Source organism: Drosophila simulans, chromosome 3R (genome assembly GCF_016746395.2).
Source record: "Drosophila simulans strain w501 chromosome 3R, Prin_Dsim_3.1, whole genome shotgun sequence".
Classification (NCBI taxonomy): Eukaryota; Metazoa; Arthropoda; class Insecta; order Diptera; family Drosophilidae; genus Drosophila; species Drosophila simulans.
The window spans coordinates 24,906,707-24,926,397 of record NC_052523.2 but is presented as its reverse complement, the minus strand read 5'-3'; the positions used below and the strand labels follow the sequence as shown (position 1 = coordinate 24,926,397).

The 19,691-nt window shown below is 43.2% G+C and overlaps 3 protein-coding genes and 1 long non-coding RNA gene across 5 annotated transcripts; 1 reads left to right on the top strand and 3 right to left on the bottom strand.

The window, feature by feature from the left end:
• Positions 1–69: 69 nt before the first annotated feature.
• LOC6729955 lies at positions 70–1,053 on the bottom strand. Its single transcript, XM_039294913.2, has 3 exons — positions 616–1,053; positions 389–559; positions 70–336 (listed from the first exon to the last, which is right to left on the bottom strand). The coding sequence occupies exons 1-3, from the start codon at positions 859–861 to the stop codon at positions 160–162; spliced, it is 594 nt and encodes a 197-aa protein (XP_039150847.1). The 5' UTR covers positions 862–1,053; the 3' UTR covers positions 70–159.
• Positions 1,054–10,723: 9,670 nt separating this feature from the next.
• On the bottom strand, positions 10,724–12,036 carry LOC6729954 (seminase). 2 transcript variants are annotated; one of them, XM_044923274.1, is made up of 2 exons: positions 11,707–11,768; positions 10,724–11,641 (listed from the first exon to the last, which is right to left on the bottom strand). In XM_044923274.1, exons 1-2 carry the CDS (start codon positions 11,715–11,717, stop codon positions 11,140–11,142), a joined length of 513 nt encoding a protein of 170 aa, XP_044779209.1. In that variant the 5' UTR covers positions 11,718–11,768; the 3' UTR covers positions 10,724–11,139. The 2 variants fall into 2 exon arrangements, with proteins under 2 accessions (XP_044779209.1, XP_002105249.1); XM_002105213.4 differs by having other exon boundaries at positions 10,724–12,036.
• Positions 12,037–12,113: 77 nt separating this feature from the next.
• On the bottom strand, positions 12,114–12,998 carry LOC27206987. Its single transcript, XM_016182752.3, has one exon. It carries the CDS (start codon positions 12,939–12,941, stop codon positions 12,114–12,116), a length of 828 nt encoding a protein of 275 aa, XP_016036719.1. The 5' UTR covers positions 12,942–12,998.
• A 1,010-nt stretch (positions 12,999–14,008) lies between these two features.
• LOC120284995 lies at positions 14,009–15,859 on the top strand. The gene is made up of 2 exons (XR_005544223.1): positions 14,009–14,199; positions 14,494–15,859. It is a non-coding gene; the product is annotated as an uncharacterized LOC120284995 (long non-coding RNA).
• Positions 15,860–19,691: the final 3,832 nt, after the last annotated feature.

The following is a 19,691-nucleotide window of genomic DNA, read 5'->3' as shown; positions in this document are numbered from 1 at the left end:
GAATCAAAATAAGTTGAATCCTACCAGGGCAACCTCAAAAGTTTTAATAATTGATGCCACTTTGTTGTACTTTGTTTTATTTAATTTTTCTTTTAACATAGGACATCGTATGTATGATTATTAACTTTACTTCAATCAGTTGTTGAAAAGTATTTTACGTTAGTTTCTAATCTTAAAAACATCTCCTACTACTTCGCAGCAAATGTGGGTGGGTCTCTCAGTTCCCTTGGAATCGAAGGCTCGAAATATAATGGTGGCCTTGTAGCGACCTTCACGAAGTGGGGCGATAACTGAGGCGGACAAACTGAGGAAATAGGTCTCCAGAACGAGCTTCGTCTGAAATGAAATGGTTTGAGATCTTCTGTATATGGCGATAGTTCAAACCTACCCCTGGAGCATTTATACAAAGATCCTTCACATCGTTTATGACATGTCCTGTCCAGGGCTCATAAAGTATATTACTTTTATCATACATGGTTTTACAGAAATCCTTGGAATATATAGAGAAAGCAGTTGACGTCCACGTGCCCCGATCGAAGTAGAAGAGCTTAATGGACAGCTGTGGAATAATTGGGATGTTTTAGATTTTATGGACGGATTCGAGGAAATAGTCACCTGTACGCGATCCCCGCGTTGGATGTCCCACAGCAAGGTCTGATTTCCGCTTACAGTCAGTGCATCCGCATCCATGGAAGCGGAGAACTCTGATAAATCAAAGAGTCCATGGATGTCGAGGGTGCCTGGCTCAGGATTGGGACAGCTGCTAAATATTTCTTCATCGGCCACAGAGAGTTCGTAAATGGCGCCATTTGCCTTGTAAAATAGGGAGACGAGCACAAGTATAATTATTTTGACATCCATTATATATCCGAGCACAACTAAAACTTTTTAAAAAGGTCGCTGCTGTTTTGTCCAATATATATTTTTTAAAAGCACGCCATGGGAATTTTAATAATAATAATTACCCTCCAGCTGACACAGTTATCGTGTGTACACTTCTAATCTCGCATAGAGCTTAGTTTTAATTGTGTACTTAAAAACATATTTTTAAAAATATTTCAACAATCTAATATTATTTTTAGGGTAACCAAGTTTTAATTCGAATTAATTTTTAGCGATTATTATAAAAAGTATAGGATTATTATAATGAGTAAAGGAACTGGGGCTTTCTAAGAATACCAAATGCTTTATTTTAGTTAAAGCTATTTCCTAAATTGATTCTGCTACTATCCTCAAGGAATTGCAAGAGCCAAAACTGTCAGACCGAATGAAATGCATTTTGCATTGCCCTAGGGGTTGTTCCACATACTCCAATTCCTTTTTTTCCTATTACTTTGAGCGACACTCAAAAGGCTGTATATCAAAGTCAGCAGACAAACAGGGAGTTTAAACGATTTGCCTTTTAGGCTTCAGTTTAGGGGTGGGATTGTATTTCATTCCACTGCTGCATCTAAAAAGAGGTAAGCCTTCGTTTTTGTTTTATGGGTTACTTGGTTTTCCTTGGTTATTTAATACGTTTTTTAATGCCAATATGCTGAAGTACTACAGATGCACAACGGAATAACTTATATTTTAAATCCTGTTTCACCCAAAAACATTAAACTGCTAACTCTGTGCTTTCAAGATCTTGTGGACTCCAAATTTATGGCACTCTTGAACCTGCCAAGACATCGTCGATTACCATTTGATATATGGGCATCGTTGACATTATGAGGCATATTGAACGGAATGCCAAATGGAGCAAATTTCGAAATTGATTTGGGTATTCGAAGTGAAGTTCACACATTCGAGGTATGACCAGTTTAGGGAGTAGTAAAGCGTTTTGGTTTCAATCTCAACATATGATGACACACAAAACGGTTTCTTCAAACTAAGGGCAACTAAGACCCTTTCAATGTCGACATAAAGGACTGAGCATGGACATGCCGGCGGTGTTCCTGCTCCTTATTACATAATATCCATATCCCACGTACCCGCAAAAGGGTACCACACAGTACCACGATTGCTGACAATGTCGCGACAACGGGAATGACAGCATAATAATAATAAAAGGGTATAAAACACACATATACCCACTTTGCGATGGGGAGGATTCTCGAAAAGCGGCAGTGGCAGCAACAAAAACAAATACCATAGACCAACAGCGATAAATATCGAAAGGCATAAATAAACCTGTGCGCTCGGATGCGTGGGCGAGTGAAAATACAGGAGCATGTGGCGCCTAATCAGGTCAGGTGAACAAAAAAACGTTTAATACAATTTCCAAATATGGTATAAATTTGTTTAACTCCAGAGATCCTATTCTGTTGACAAGCCAAAAAGTTAAGTAATCGGCATAGAGTAGCTTTTTGGATGAAATAATTGTATTCTGGCCCCGTTGTCCTTTGGCGCCCAAGTAACGCTCCTGGTCGAAGCGAAAGAGTTACGCGTTGCAACAACAATGAAGGACGACCGCTCGTTGGCGGCAAAAGTGAAGATGCCTGGCGTCGGTTTGTCGACGCTTGGCGCGTTTTGTAAATATTTACACATGTAGCAGTTACCTGTGATTGTGATTGTAGCTCCATTGTGTGTGCCTGTGCATGTGTGTACTCACGGGGATGTGTGTCTATAAATACACACACGCCCGCGAATCTTCGCCAAAGTCCTTGCAATATGTGTGAGTGTTTAAATATTTGCCGCTTGCCTTTCTAAAAGAAAACATTGCCTGCTTTTGGGGGCTGTCATTTATTACTGTCTGCCGATATTTTAATTAAGTTTATAATGCCAGCTGCTTTGGCAAGTGGGCGTGGTGCCGCCCATTAAGCCAGCATCATGCCACAACACTCCCACCATCCCCCCACCCATCAGTGCAGAAAATCAAAGGCAACGAAAAGCAATAACACACGTGGCACGTGACTTGTTTACCGTATAGAATTGTTTGTCTGCACGGTTTAAATGTCGCAGTGCACATGCAAAAGGATATGTGTACACACACATGAGCCTACGGCAATAGCACTGGTATTTGTCTACTTAATATAATGGTTTTCTAAAATTGGCTCTTTTTTGCCAGTATCCAACCATGTTTCTTAATTACAGAAGCATATATACATACGTTAGGTAAACTAATTTATTTATAACTATTAAGTTCGATACCTCATTGCAAGCAGAGAAACATAAATCTGTAGTTAAATAGTATTGAATTGTTATAACATAATAGAATCTGGAGAGATAACACTTCTATTCTGACCTCAGGTGTATAAATAGACTGATATGTGAGCACCCCGAACAGCAGAAAGTGTTTTCGCAAAAAATGGAAACTGATACGAGAATATGGTTGGCATTGCGATGGAGCTGCTCTTGGTACGTGAGGGGGCGTGGGTCAATCAGCAGGAACCACAGCAACAATAATGACGCCAAATCCCGGCACAATGGGTCTGGGAGCGACTTTAAGCGGCACTGCTGCCTGGAAAAAGAAGAAGGAAGCTCTTACAAAAATAGCCACAAAAGCTTTCGGATGGGGGGAAGTCTGCAGCGGACATAACGAACAATTGCAATTTTGTTTCATATTGTTTATTAATTGATTTTGTGTGTAGCAGTCAGAGGTTGTAAGCCTAAACTCTGTCTGAGCCTCAGGTTCAATGACTATATCTTTTGAATGTCCTGCGGCTGGCACGTCAGTCTGTGGGTATGCTACAAATTTTTGATTCGCCCCCCATCGTTATTCTTCATATTCAACGGACTCAAGAGTGCGGCTGATATAGAAAGCTGGTGTTTCTATATATAAATATAAGTTTTGCCTCCTCTGGAGATTCTTTCTGTCTTTCGTTTTTGTTGTTTTGCTTGCATAAATCAATTTATCAATTTCAAAGTTGCCGCGTTACTTGGCTTGTTGCTGGCGTTGTCGCACTGGCGAGTTTGTAAACGCTTGTCAGAGTGTTTTGCTTTTTGCCACGCTCGGAAAAATGCAAATGCGAATTCAAGTGCAGTTTGCCGCGAAACGCATAAAATACCATTCGAGGAACCGGAAGGCAGGCGGAGGAAATGAAACGAGACAGTCAGACAGACAGACGGCTCTCGACTGGCAATGCAACGCGACTGGAGGAGCGAAACCAACTTCATTTGTCATTTTGTCACATTAACGCAATGGAAATGCAATATGCTAATGTCAAATTTTATGAATGAGCATGAAAATATTTGCGAAGGCTGCTTGATTTCATATTAAAGCGTTTACCAAGGGATGGGGCCGCATTAATGACTCGGAAACTAGAGCGGATCAGAAATTTAAATTGAGAAAATATTTATTGTCACTCTTGAACTTAAGGTAGTTCTCAGTAAGTTGGAGCAATGGAAATTCAACATACGCATCATTTAACTCTTAAATTACCTTCAAGAAATATTGCCACGCTGATAGCTGTCAAAAATAGAGTTCATCCAATATTCAAATCGTAATCTCAAATTTATGAAACTCAAGTTCGAGTACCTTCTTACAAACCAGAGCGTAGAAGGTTCATTTATTATTCACCCTTTCCCTTGATTTCTATGCGGCTTCCCAACGCGCTCTCTTCTTCTTCCAGCCCGCTTCCGTTTCCGCCCGCAGGCACACCCACACAATTAACGATTCATATGGCACGCATTTAAGTTTTGCATTCCAAGTGAGCCGCAAATCTTTTGCCACGCTTCCTTGAGCTCTCAAAATGCCAAAAACTCAAAGTCAACTTGAAAGTATAAAGTGTTTGTGTGTGTGATGTGGAACAAAAATCGGATTTTCATTAACCCACACGAAAAGAGCGAGAGGGAAACTGGCAGATTTTCCTTGTCCTGGCAACCGAAAAGTTTTGAAGGACGACATTTCTATTCATTAGTCGCATCTATAATCACACACACACACATGCACAGAGCTTGAGAGCCCGCGCTCTATTTGAGCATTGATTTGGTGTCGTTGTCTCCAACGCCGCCATTTTGTTGCCAAAAAGACGTACGCTTTATTAGCCTGATGAAAAGTTAACTAAACTTTGGTTTTTCTGGGCCACATTTGGCAGAGTCGTAGTCCCACATTCCAATTCCCAGATCGCAGGGCTCGGAGCCCCGAGCCCCGAGCAATCTCCATCTCACTATACTTTGTTGGGTTTGAATTTGACTTGTGAGAGGGCGAGAGCAAGAGGCCATCTCTGCTCTCCTCTAAAATATCAATAAATTCAATTAAAACTATTTTAAAGGGGCTAAAAGCCATTGGCCTGGTTCAGACCCACATCTCCACCTCATCAGCCAGCAGCTAAATGAGAAGCTTCCATTTGCCAAATGAACTTACCATCGCGCACTGAAAGAAATCTGGTGGGTAATAATTAAGTGGACTTTTACCGCTTCTATCTATACTTTTATTTGTAGTTATTATAAAAATGTAGTTATTAAAAAAGTGCTTGTATTCAATGCGATTACTAATCAAAAGAAATTGTCTATTTGTCTTTATTAATTGTATTAGTTTGAGTGTATCTCATATAAACAGACTCACACATAGGCCAGCAGTTCTTTTTCTGATGCCACAGGTATCCTTTTCACACATCCTTCTACTTTACATTACAGAGCATAGTTAACATTCTGTAGTCTAAAAACACCCCTTCTAACGGGGAAGTTTTCGAAATAGGAGGGGTACGTGCAGGGGTGGCTTTTCTGTTACTGAAATGTTACGCTTGTGTTCTCATAACAGCGAGTCCTGGTTGCCATGAAATGTTAATAGCTGCTGTTGTTAGGAATTTACAGACTTTTGATTGCCTTTCTGCTGTTAAGAGTCCTGTTGCCAATAAATGGAGTGTTTATTTCATTGATGGAATGTTTCAAGGCCGTTTTACAATGAAGGGTGGAATGGATTTTGTTTGAAATACTGTAAGGGTCAACAAACTGGAAATTTATACAAAAATTAATATAAATTTGATAACTACAGTATTTTTAATGCTACATAAACTCGAAACTTGCATATGGGTTCTTAAAAGAAACAATATAATTTTTAATGGCACTTTATGGGATTGGATTTCCAACTCCTGGTCCAGTTCTGCCTGGCTACTTCCGCCTGGGATTGCTTGAGCAACGGGATCTGCGGCATTGCTGCACTCACTCAAAATTATTAAATGCCATAATTCGTTGGCGGAACTTTTGAATGTTTGGCGGTAATTACAGACACGCGCTGTGCCCTTGCCATAAAAATAAATAAACGCCGTCAGGAGTGGCGCACATTTCATTTCGCATCCAGATACAAATGACAGTCATTAGTCGGAAATTACTTTTCGTTCGCAGTCGCTGCCTGGCTGGCAACTTTAAAGTGATTGCCGCTATGGCAGAGGGAATTTGAAGTATTTTCTATATGAAAGCAAATCAAATCACTTGCAATGGGCTTAATTTGCCGCACAATGCACGAAGGCAGAAAAAATCAGAAAAGGGGAACAAAACGACGGGGCCAAGTGCACAAGAGTACAGAAATGTATAAAAGAAAAAACGCTGGGAAATCAAGATGGGAACTCGGGCGAAAACGAAAGCAAACTTGCCAAAAGAGAGAAATTGCTTTGGCATAACTAGGGGAAGTGCATAAAAATGACAGAGATTGTACACTTGTACACTTGTATTTGCAATTGAGCGCACAAAAGTTTTCATAAATTGCATCAATTTGAAGTTGAACAGAGGAGCTGGAGGATTCCTCCGTCTACGCAGGCATGCCAAAGGTAAGGACTTGTCGATGTTGATTCCTTTTCCTGGAAGGACTCTCACAGACACAGACACACATCCTGTTGCCCCCCCCCCCCCCCACTGTCACAAAGCGACATATTATTTTTTTATGATTTGATTTCCCTTTTCATACCACGCAAATGAACTCTAAAACGCCGTTGATTGTGTATTGAGTTACTGAGACTGGCGGCGCATTAATATAATGTGGAATCATGTTTACAACTTGATTGAACTCATCAGAGCTGGGGACCTTCATCATCGGACCAGCCGCCACTGCACTTCCACTTCGGTCGGTCGCATCTCCATTTCCGCCATTTCCCGAAGGCTCTCCAGGACTTATCCTGCCGACTCCTGGCCGTCCTTTGCACGTGTGCCCGGAGTTTAACTTTAATTGATTGCATTAGTATTCAATTACGTTCTGCTCGCCGTCTCCCGCCATCGCTGTATCATTCTTTTATGCGCCATTAATAATCTGATTAATGCGGCATTACTGCTAGTTTGGCTCGGATGATTGTCCCGAGGCCCTTGGCCGCTAAGTCATCATTTTTACATATAATTTCCAATTATCATAATAAGCTTTGGGGCGAAAGGCGAAGCTGGCCAAGTCATAATGGAACTAATGGAGATGCAGTAATAAGTTCAATTGCTAAGGCAAGTTCAATTGCTTCTACGGGCCACAGGTGCTGAAAATTGATCTGGCCATCTATCATAAGAAATATTTATTAACATCTCAAGCTAAAATAAAATGTCGATTGCAGACACTAATATTTCATTCATGTATATTAATTTCTATGATTTAATCAGACAAAATCCACGGCCTTGGGTGACACCTACCAAAGTTGATCACGCCCAATTAGTTTTTCACTAAGCTGAATTATATTTCATCGCCCACACTAAGTGATTCAATTTGGACACCTGGCCACGTCAAAGGCTGACCTCGCCCAAGGGCCAAGAAATCAATTTTCGTCATTATGCCACTTGGCCTTGGGCATTGGGTTAATTTGATTGATAGTCCTGCGGTTAAACCTCTTCGTATTCCGTTTCTCCAGGTATGGATATCCATTTTTGCAAATATCGCGACGGCTTTATGGCATTTCATATGCCTACCAGTTCGGAAATTATCACTTGCCTAATAAATTAAAACGTTTTATTTACGATTTGTGTCTGCTCCGCAGCTTAAATATAAATAATGCTCATTATGCGCAGCTCAAGTAAATGTGTATGCCCCCGACACATGTGGCATACGAAAGACAGCGACAGTGGAAGTGGAAGTGGATGTGGCGGAGCCACGTGGATGAGGCACGTATCCGCCCACCGGAAAAACCTGGAAACCTGGCGGTGCGTTCGGCTCAGCGGTAAAGTGGCGCTGTGGCTCCGAGAAAAATGTAGTCCTAAATCTATGAAAAGTCAACTGGCGACGTGGTTGGAGCCGGTGGCACGTGGTTCCCCCTCGGCACGTGGTCTTGCCGGTGACATCCGAAAACATTCTCGAAATGTACTCCGGCCTAGCACTTAGACCGTAAGTGGAGTCGGAAAAATATGCACGGCCATTTACATATACGACAAGTCGGAAAGTGCACTTGAAATTATTTTTGAAGGTTTTTTTTTCAGTGGTTGACCTTTTAATTCAAACTTCTGTAAAAATAGTTAAAGGATTGCTATAATACTAACATATACTAGATCTATTATTAGACTGTTAACTAAATAAGTTCAAATTGTTAGGGTAAGTAGAACTGTTACACATAAATATTCATTAATTGTTATATATTTAATAATACATGTTTACAGTGTACATTCATTTACCTAGGCCAGAGGGGAAATTGAGGGAAATCCCATTCCACCGCATCCGGCTTGCCATCCAATTAATAACGCATTAAACCGGAATACTGCGGCCAACCTGTCAATTCCGCGCTTCGACTGAGATCAAGTGTCCTGTCCGTGCAAATTGCATATCCTTTTCACCGGTAGGACTCTCTCCCTACCTCCCTCTCTCGATCTCCCCGCTGCCTTCCCTTTCCTTCCACTCTGCTGGCAATCGTAGTCCGCTTAGATGGCCTCCGCTAATTAGGCGATTTGCTTGACTTGCACTCAATTAGTGGGTCCGACCTGCAATTAGCCGGTGGGGTTTTAAATTGGCTCTCAGACCCGCGGAATCGGGTTCAATTCATTTGCTCATTTGTCATTGCGTGGGCCAGGTGTAAATGCTTTAAAATTCTGTTCAAATCTCATAAAAGTTTAACAACGCCGACGCGAAAGGTAAACAGACTTGAGCAAGATTGCCGGCAATTACATTATTATTTGCATTTGGGGAGTTTTCTCGGGGAAAACGCGGAGGCTCCTAAGTGGTTATGGTCGGGAAGAAATAAAAGGTGGACAGCCAGTGGGCACCGCTTCCTTATTGTGAAAAATCTTCGAGCGGGTCCAAGGATATTGTAGTCATTGCCAGCATCCCTCTGGAGTGTGTTTTTGTGTTGTATTGGCCGGGGATCGACGGGGACCGAGTTCTTCTCGCCGGGTATTCATCACTTTTCGACCGTAGTTTCCGTTTCCGCATTTGCCGGCCTGAGGTAAGTGTGAATGTGTTTGCTGGGTGGCGGACCTTCGGGCGGCGGCCGGGCTTAAACTTTTCATAAACCTTAAGTGGAAAACTTTTATTTTATACCCAGCGCAGGGTCTCCGAACACTTTTGTTGCCGCTGCCGCGGCTGCTGTTTATGCCACCTATTTTGATTCAGTCAGTGCGGCCCGGTCGGAAATTGAACAATATGTAGGCTGGACCGAAGCTGGGGCCAAAGTCACGTAAGGCAAAAGTTTCTCGAAATCATTTTAACGCCTTTTGAATTTTTTCAGAAAAGTTTCACCCTCGTTCAGCTCACTTCCGCTTTTGCGCTAGCGACAATCGCCTGAAAGTAGGCAATAAAAATTGTCAAACAATAAATATTTGCGGTAGGTCAGCGGGTCACCGAAATGCGGGGGCGAAGTGGCTAAAGTGGTTCAAGTGACTTGGGGGTGTCGCTTTAGCCCCGCGAATTCCCACGGGGCAGCAATTTTTAGTCAAATGGAATATATATTTGTTTTATTGTTTTTATTATCACACTAGTGTTGAAGTTTTTTCATACCATTTGTTGTTTTCAATTGCAATATTATCCCGTGTCGCACTAATACCATCATCCACTATGGCATCCTTTATTTTATACGGATACACGCTGTTCGTTTTTTCTTTAATATTAATTTCTATGTACATAAATTTAGTTGTTCGCGATGATGTTGGCGGCAACATTTTCGACAGGCTTCGTTGCATTTAAATGTCAAATGGTGGGCGTGGCTGGTGGGCAAGTTATGGAAACTTTGCTCTAGACCACATAGATACTCTGGGTGCGCTATAGATTTGGCTGATTTGGTACATTTTTGTTTCGATTATATCTTGGGCTGTACATACATCATTCATGTTTTTACCTCAATTGAATTCGCTGTCATTTTAGATGGCAAAGATTTTCCTTGGCAGCGCTACATACCTAACTCCCATTAAGTTTTTTATAATTAGCTTAATCCTTGTAAAGGGCACTACCAGACTCGCACTGCCTAAGCCTTTTATAGCTTTCATTATTCCCGCTGGGTTTTTAAATGCTTAATTTATTTATGTATGTTGCCTTTTAAATTTATTTTGTTGCCGCCGCTGATAGTGCTGCTGTAGGTGGGTGGCGTTGGGTGGCACGACGGTTCGTCCTTGCCGCGCGGTGGACATGTGCATATTTCATGACAAAATTGCATATTTTAGCGCAAAGCCAAAGCCAAAAGCCAGCGACGTATCCATGGCCGCCGGTGAAGCTTCGGGTTTTTTTCGCAGGACTCAATCTCTTCCTCTTTTTGCCGCAGAAGCCCCCTTGTTGCCCCGCCCACCGACGGTGTAAATTTCAAGCCAAGTGTAACACCTTTTTCCTGTCATGATGATTTTAGAGGGTTTGGGTGGCGCTTGTGTCTCTTATTGTGTGTTTTTTTTCACAATTTTCGTTTTTTGCCATTTGTTTTTCGCTCAAATTTACATACATCATAGTCATTGCAGTTCAGGGCATTTTGATGGAAACAGTTAACTTTTTTAAGCCGCAAATTGAAAGAAAATAAAATGTTAAAAAAACATCGCTTGTGCTCTTTGTGTTTCCCTGATTTTGTTGGTGGCGACTTTCAATTTTGCGCGCGACCAACAGAAGGCGGCATCCCCTGATTTTATTTGCGATTTTTTTGGTCCACCCCACTTTCGCCCTTTTGTTTTCAGTGTTTGTTTAGTGAGATTGATTCGATTTGGGCAGCACACGAACATTGAACAGCGACAGTAAATCTATGTGCAATCTCTAACTTTCTGATGTGATTTAAAAATTTTTATTCAACAACCAAAGCAAAGTAACTAAGTTAATGTATTTTTTATTCGGTAATTTGCCAGTTAAATCATTTAGTTCGAATAGCGCTCAATCAAGTGCATCAGTTGAGTCCGGGCCTTAAAGACGTCGGCATACAGCTCTCCATTGACACCCCCATCGGAGCAGTGTTGTCCGTAAATGTCCACTCCGCACAACCGATCCCGGTGGAGCAGGACATCCCCCTTGGCCGTCTGGCAGTCCACCAATCTGTTTGAATTCAGGGCGCACAACATGTTCTGGGTGATGAAGGCGTTCTCGTCCTGGGCATAGCTCCTTTTGCAATTGCTATTGGGAATGAGTTTGGTGCGCAGGAAGCGCAGATGTTGCTGTGACATGTACATGGTTACATTGTCATTCCTTCGGAGAGGTGAGTCGCAGAGATCAATCGGATGGACGAAGGGATCCTCCAGTGGAGCCTGAAGCAGTAATAGGGCCATGTCCTCAATAGCGCCGGTAATTAGATTGGCCACCGAATATATCCGACTCCGACTAGCTTGCAGTTTGTACGAGCGAGGTGGAGGTTGACGCAGAGTCCTGGGAAAACAGTGGACGGAGGTTAAAACCAGACGAGTGGAGATTAGAGCACCACTGCAAATGACTTTGTTTTCATAAAGGATTCGCATAAGGTAATGCTTCACTGCCTTTGGTGCCTCTGTTGTGGCTTGTCCATCGGCAATGAGAGTCTCGATTTCAGCGGGAATTATCTCTAGGCTGTTGGGTTCCTTGTTGACTCCGCTTGAGGTTCTAGCGGAAACTTTCGGTGATCTCTGGTAGGGATAGGGTACTATATACTCAATAACGCGAACTATCTGATAGGGCTGTCCATTGCGGGGTATTTCACCCACATTAAACTGCGGCGCCGTCTCAAAAGATCCATAAACTGATCCTCGGGACACTGCTAGTATTATGACCAGCTGACTTAGCTGCATTATAACATTTCAACCGATTTAGTCCCACATCGCAACAATTTGCTTCCTATCTCCGTAACTGATTTAAATTCTTCACTTTAACCGCTAAGTTTCCGGATCAAATCGCCGATCATGGGCTGCAGTTTGCCTAGGCTTATGTACAGATCACCATTGAGTGCATTTTGAAAACAGCGAAATCCATAAACGTTTAAGCCGCATAATTGATGGTCTATAAGTAAGACATCACCCGGCGAAGTGGCACACATTTCCGGATTCATTGAGTTCTTTGCACACATCATACTGGAAGTTATAAAAACGGAATCCTCTTCTAGGAATGTTGTCTTGCAGGCGCGATTTGAGATTATTTCAGTTCTCCGACGGCCGTAATATCTGAGATCCGAAGTGGCCATCATCATTGATACTCTTGTGCCCAATGGTAGGTCAAATTGGCATAGAGCAATTGGATTGAGTTCAGAGGGTGTCTTCAAATGAAGAATGCTAAGCTCAGGACAGAAATCCGCTTTGACTACATTATCAACAGCAATAGTTCTTCCGCCGGTGAAGATAATTTGCAGTGGCTTAAAGGAGTCGTTTGAAAAGCAATTACTGGAGGTGATCGCCAAACTGGGAGCCACCAAGGCTGCACTGCATCGTACCGAATTTCCCACCTTTATCTTCGCAATAAAGCTGAATTGCAAGTGGCGCATCCCGATCTCATCTTGATATTCCAGTTCCTGCCTTCTGATTGGCTTGTATTTGTTGATTATTCGAACTATTTGACGGTTTTCTGACAACTGCTGGTTTCCTCTTTCGCCACCAGGATATATCACATTCACACGACAATCCTGGCAGAGTTGAGCTCCAATCGCCGCTTCGCAAATCTGACAAAACCAAAGCGCTGAAACACAAACAAGCAGCGAATGCATCTCCAATCGACTGATGACCAGCAGATGACTTTTATTTATGGGCGAATGGAATTCGAGGCGCCTGTCAAAGCAACAAACGTCGCTTAGATCCACATGGCGTATGCGTAATCAAAATGTTTTGCCTGCTAAATGGCAAACATAAACAGTTGACGGCTGTCAGTTGTTGGCAGTTGTTGCGTGTTGACAATGTGTCAGGTCTAATGACCAAACAAAGGTAGGGCACACAAACATTTGAAGTGCAACTCGATAGCCTTTTGGCTCTACAAATGGGGGTTTAAGAACGATAAGTAATAGTACCTAATCGTTAAGCTTTAAAAATGTTTTCAAATAAAATCAAGTGACTATATTTTAAGAATATTTTGAAAATGTGTTAGGTAAATGAAAGTAAAGAAAGAAATCAAAAGCTAATAGCAAACTATCAACCATAGAATTCGAATTCGCGATGTGGGCGTCTTTCGTGGAAATCGAAAATTGTTTTTGTGCATTTCAGCAAATTAAGAAAAATGGCAGCAGCTTCGGCTGGACCTCTGCTCATTTACTGAATTTATGGGCGGCGCTTAAACTGAATTGACAATCAATAGTCCCTCGAAGGACGAGGCTGGAGGACACGCAGGATAGCAGAGCTCATAAACAATGCGGCCAATTTACATGCCCAGGGATCGACCGCATGTGTGTGTCTATTCCAGTGTGTGTGTGCGCCTATCCCAGTGTGTTCCACCATGAAAAGGACCTTGTGTTGCTTTTATTGTTGTCGTTGGAAATGAAAAATTGTCCCTTTGTTGCATATAAAAACAATGGGCCAAAGAACTTGAAATCAATTTCAAACGTTTTAGGCAAAGCCAATTGATTTATTTGTTGTGCGTCTTTCTTTCTCCGCTTTTGTGCTAGTGATTGTGCGGGTGGTTTTCGAGCCCATTGTTTTGTATTACTTTCGCCTTGAATAAAGCCCTGGGAGCTTTACTTGGCCAGGTCCTTGAAATGTGGCACCGTTTCCCAACTTAAAGCTCAAACAATTAACACCGAGTGCCGAAAGTCAAGGGCTTCGTGCGCTGTTTTTCGCTTTACACTTGATAAACTTTTTATTGCTTCCAAACAATTTAAAATCGAGAGCGAGTGGTTGGTTGGTAGCTGCCTGAATTACAATAATGCTCCGCTTGGGTTCGGTTTGTTGATGGCTTCGGCCGATTGGCAAGACAAACGGCTGCAGCTGCTTGCGATGAACTGGAGTGAGGCTATGACAGCATTCGAATTCGAATTGGTAATTGAATAAAAACAACGAGTGCGAGTAGTGAGCTGGCCAAACAAGTCCCAGATGGATCCGGAAAAACGCTGTCTTTAAGACACCGGCTTACGTAGATCCCAGGCTCTTGTTATTCCTAGTGCACAGGAAACAAATATATATTTTTTGGGATTTTTTATGACACTACTGGTCCGAGCACGGTGAGGTTTTTTCGGCAGTCAGCGTGCTTGAGATTACCATAAAAGCTTAAATCCTCATTGAATATTATATATATTATATTTGCTTAAACTTCTTATCATTTATTTTTTCCAGTGCCTGATTGCACGGTTCCTGACACATATCGCAATGCAATGGAGCATGAAATAAATGAGAGGCCGCCGGTTGGATGCGACTCGAGAAGTAGTCCTTCCGGCGGTTTCCTCCAACCAAAACAAGATGCCCCACCAAGCCAAGGCACCACCCTCGATGTCACTGATGGTCTTTGGACATTTTACGCCTTTTACACAGTTGACTGCATAAATTCATGGCCGGGATATGGTTACGCATTTTAAACAACACTCCTCGGCTAAATCCGGAATCGAGTCAAGTGGTTCCTGCGGATGGGTTGCGGTGGCACGAAATGGACCTTTGTTTCTTCGAAATAAGAAGGAACTTGGCAAACATCAACACAGCTTGGCAGCAAACGGCGTGGACTACAAATAGCTGCAGCAGCTTAAAGCTGATTTAACAAAGTTGGCTCTATCTTCTGTCGCACTTGTTGCCCCGCTGCTCGGGACTCGGAACAAGTTTTCTTTTGGCCCCCGAGCATTGCTCATTATTGCGAAATGTTCGGGGCTAAGCTTTAGTTTCAAGTTTGATTTGTTTACACATGAGTTTTTGGCGAGACCGACGGGAGATTGTTTTGCTGCCAGCTAACAAGTTGCAAATTAAGCTAAAATGTGTATTTTGGCAAAAGTGCAGGGGGCTTGGTGGGTGGTGGTTCTGGGCTTCTGGGCGTTGGGTGCTTAGTGCTTGGCAAGGACTTTGGTATACAAATACATGCATGTAAACGAGCATAAAAACCGCACAGTCAAACGCACTAACAAGCAGCAGTAATCAGTGTGGCAGCAACAAAAGTGAAAAGCCAACAACACACTTGCTGCATGCAGCACATGCTGCAGGAGGAAATTACATGCACAGAAGTTGAAACAATGGCTGCAAGTCTGGCCCAGCCCAGGCTCGCTGCTCATCACCGAGCTAGCCATCGCCAGCGCCATCATCATCAGCATCCCCGTCGTCCTCATCATCCCCCCCATCATTATCATCATCATCAGCAGGAAAAGCAAAAGCGGCAGCATCAGTTGCTGCGGGCAGGACACCACCTCCCCCAAAAGGCTATTGACCCAATTTCTGGGCAAACAATGGACCAGCAGAAAAGAAATCACAAAAGCGTAGCCAAATCTCGGGACCAAGCCAAAAACCACTTGACAATCCTGGCTAGATCTGCTGGTGCTGCACAGAGAAAAAAATGGAAGATTTATCTTGCTTTAATCCGGCAATCCGAAAGTTGATGGTCATTTAAGCCTCAGCTGAGTAAAGTATTAGAGTTTTTAAGGGAGAAACATGGGAGAAATATGGTTGAAATAATTTCAGTTTCACGAGACCTTGAAGTTAAATATATGAGGTACATTATTTTTAGCTAAATTCGAAAGTCTCTATTGAATTTAACATTCATGTTTGTAATGTTAAGGTTTAATTGTCTAGAATGAATTCCAATTTGATGACACTCATCGTTTTGGTTCGTATAACCCATTTTCGCTGACTGTGCATCCTGGTTGTCTGGCCGGGGCAGTGTGCCAAATGTTTTGGCTATGAGCAATGTGTTTACCACTATCCACAACTTCCCCGCGGTGCCCGCTGATTTCCGCTTTCCCGCTTCGAGGCGACGGCGACAAAACAAGTGAAAGTTTATTACATCTCCACCAGCAGCCAGTTGGCCAGCCGGGCAGCCAGAGAACCCAGGAAAATCAATAGAATGCAATTGCATGGCAAATGACCCATATAGCCCCAGGCCCGGGCCCTCAAATCCGAGCCCCAACCCAAAAAACCCAACCCAAACCAAACTAGAAGCCCGGGAGCGGATCAGGCCAGTTCATGGCCCTCGTCCTGCGGCAGCCGTCGAAGGACGAAGGACGCAGTCGGCCTGATGCTGAACGTAATTGTGCCAAATTATAAATTATTTCGAATTTGCCAGGGCGCAAACGATGCTCCAAGGCGCTGGTTTGCCGCCGCTGCCGTTGCCTGCAATTAATTTTGTGCAGCGCCAATTGAATGGCGAACGGAGAGTAATCGCTGGCGTCTCTGGTTGCGCGGATATCGAGGGAAGAAGGAGCTGGAGGAGGAGGCAGTACCTCTTCGCGGGCAAAGGCTAAGCGCATAATTTAAATTTCTAATTAACAGTCAAATAAATTGTGCCGGCTGCCAGCGTCGTTGCAATAGAGCCGCGCCAAGTGATTTTATGGCCAAAATGCTCATTAAGTTAACGGCAATTTGCAGCCGCAGACAAATGCAGGTGAGTTTGAGGTGGGCCAAACTGGGGCACGCTTACATGCAGCTCACTTAAAGGGTTCAGTGCAAATTGATTCGAGGGTTTGCCGGTAAATGAATAGGGACTATTAGCGGAATGAGCACTTATCCCAGGCACTTCGCTTTAATGGTTGGCTTTCATTAGTTGACCCTGTCTGCGGGGCGTATGTACGATACTGGATACTTGGTTGCTTTTGGTGGGAAAATGGCTAAGATGTTTATTCAGGCGGTGTGATAATTGTATTTTATCGCTTGGGCTTATTGAAGTGTACAATTTGTAAAGTTACTTTGCTTCAAGTAGCGGTTTAGTAAAAGGATATGCTTAAGCCCTAATGAACCTTGTCCTATTCAATGGTTTTTTGATTAGTTTCCTTTTTCATTTTGATTCCAATGCGATTTGGCCTGCTTTCGCAACAGCAAGGAGCTAATGAATGGTGACTACCAGCTTTGGCTCAATGGGCCTTTGATTAGTTGGGCCAGTGCAACACTGCGTATGTGCGATATTTGCCAAATCGAATTGTCAAAGGAGCGTGCACCACTCAACCAGAAGCGTGTGCATCCAACGAAATTGAATTTCTTATCATCGCAGGAGCTTTCGATATTTTTTGTTAAAAGAGTCAGTATCTTTGCCTGTTAAACGGGGCGTGTCGCAGTTATATATCTTTGGCACCGGCTGTTCGCTCGGCGAAAAACATTCAATTAGTTTGATTTACACTTTTCCAAAACGTTGGATGGATGGATGGATGGGAATGCCGTTGCCGATGACGATGCCGGTGGGCGTCTTGTTGCCAAAAGTCGCCTGTGTGCTTGTGCTCCCTTTGTGCTTTGTGCGACTGTTGGCGTTTCCGTTTCCGCTGTTTAACAAGCGACTTTTGGCAGCAGCAGCAACAACAACAGCCACCGGGGTGGCAGGAGCAGCAGGATCAGTAGCTGTGCCAAAACCGTGTACCCACTTGCGTGCCAAAAAAGAGTCAATCCAGAGTCACATGGCATGGGCTTCAGCTCCAGCTTTCCATTTCCATCCAGTTTTCCTTTCCGCCGGCCGTGGAACGGAAACAGTTTGCAGCGCCCTTGCCTCAATATTAGTTTGGGGCGGCAGCAAAACGCTTCCGGCAGCCAAAATGTTGTTGGCCTGGGCCATTCGATGATGATTTTTCAATTTGCATTCGACACAGAGCGGCAATGTCAAAGAGCAAATTGAAATGGCACAAGTCTGAAACTTATAATCATATGCAGCGCACAGCCTTGAGAGATTCGGATGCTGAATCGAGAATCAGAATCTGGCTTTGACTTTGTGCCCATCTCGTTGGCTTGGATTTCAATTAGGTAATTGAGAGGCGGTGACTCCGGCATGTTTAAGGTTCTGCATTCGTCCAGGTGCGTAATGTGAAAGTGGCCCATTTGACAGGGCCAGCAAAGTTGAATTCGCATACTAAATGCAACCTCAAGGGAGAGGGTTCAGCAAGGGTTCGGCATGTCAACTTCATTTGTTGAATGACATAAGTTATCAACGAAATTGCTGGAGAACTGACCCCGAGCAAATTGCGTTGGCGCCCCTTTTAACTTTATCTGGCAGTCGGTAAGCCCCTAGCAGAACCCCCCCTTTGTTGCAACCGATTCGTTCCATTTCATTTCATTTACACACCCTCATGCGAGCACTGAGGAAAAACTTAGTCGGAAATTATATCGAACCATTAATAAAATTGTTTCAAAGTTATGGGAAAAATAATGTAATCGCAGCTAGGTGGAACTCAAGTAAGTCTTAAAATCTGTATTGCTTGATTATCCATATGCTGCTTGAATCTCCTGACATTTTTTCTCAGTGCACCCACGCACACTTACGCTTACATGCCAATAATCTGCACGTCAGTCCCGGCTTGTGTGCAATTGTGTGTTTGCCTTCATTTCAATCTTTTGCCACTTAACAAATGCTCACCCAAGCGCCCCGGGCGGGAAGTCGCCCCAGAAACCCGGAGAGCGAGTGCATAAGTTTAATTCTATTATACGAAAACAATGCAACAAGCAAGGACATTCCGCACGAGAGGCAGCTGGCAGCTGGCAGCAATATGGCAATTTGCTCAAAGGATTTAGAGCTGCATTTAGAAGCCAATAAAGGCAAGTTAGCAGGCAAATTGTGTGGGTGAAAGTGGCGAACAATCAGCAGTTGGCGCCCAACGACTCAAGTGGATATTCAGGATCGAATTTATATATATGTATGTGTATAAGCTTAACACACATGCGGGGCTTCCCGGAATCACAAGATTAAACTGCGCAGCTCGGGGAGATTTATAAATTCACTATTATTTAAATAAAACACGATATGCGCTTTCAATTTTGACAGCTATTGAACTTTGCATTTATTCATCAATAGCGGTGGAAAAATCGAAACTTTTTGGGCAAAAGTTAAGTTGAAATGTCAAACGGTTTGACATAATTAAATTTTCCCCAGGGTTTTGGCAAATATAGAAAGCTAAAATCGTTTTCAGCTCTCGTTAGTTAATTAAAAAACTGGTTATGGCAAGTATTTAATTTTAAACCTTTCCTGGCTGCGCATTTATATCATTTAGCTGACGATATGGATATTTAAAGCCCCTTTAATCAGGTCCTCGGACAAGGAGCTCTCCAGCTCCCTGTGGTGTCAGTGGCAGAGGTCTCCGGCAGGCTTGCGTCTTTCGCCCGTAATTTGCCATAAAATAAGCATAAATTGGATCAATTTACGAAAAGCTCTGTTACAAATGCACAGCGGCAGTGGGCCCACAATAAGAACGCTGGCATATATAGTTACAGTTGCAGCTACAAGCCACCAAACTGACAATCCCATACCATCCCATCCCATCACATACCATCCCATCCTGGACAGGGTTCCATGTCAAACGAAGGATGCTGCGACTTGGGGTAATGGCCATCCAAGGCGGTTGCTCTGCTGACAGCCCTGTGGTTTCTGT

Excerpts from the sequence above, each read along its gene's own strand:
- LOC6729955 (XM_039294913.2), bottom strand. The coding sequence starts at position 861 with ATGGATGTCAAAATAATTATACTTGTGCTCGTCTCCCTATTTTACAAG. Across the intron at positions 560-615 it reads AACGCGGGGATCGCGTACAG|CTGTCCATTAAGCTCTTCTA; the intron begins GTGACTATTTCC and ends ATTATTCCACAG. Across the intron at positions 337-388 it reads TTTGTATAAATGCTCCAGGG|ACGAAGCTCGTTCTGGAGAC; the intron begins GTAGGTTTGAAC and ends ATTTCATTTCAG.
- LOC27206987 (XM_016182752.3), bottom strand. The coding sequence starts at position 12,941 with ATGCATTCGCTGCTTGTTTGTGTTTCAGCGCTTTGGTTTTGTCAGATT.
- LOC6729954 (XM_002105213.4), bottom strand. The coding sequence starts at position 12,036 with ATGCAGCTAAGTCAGCTGGTCATAATACTAGCAGTGTCCCGAGGATCA.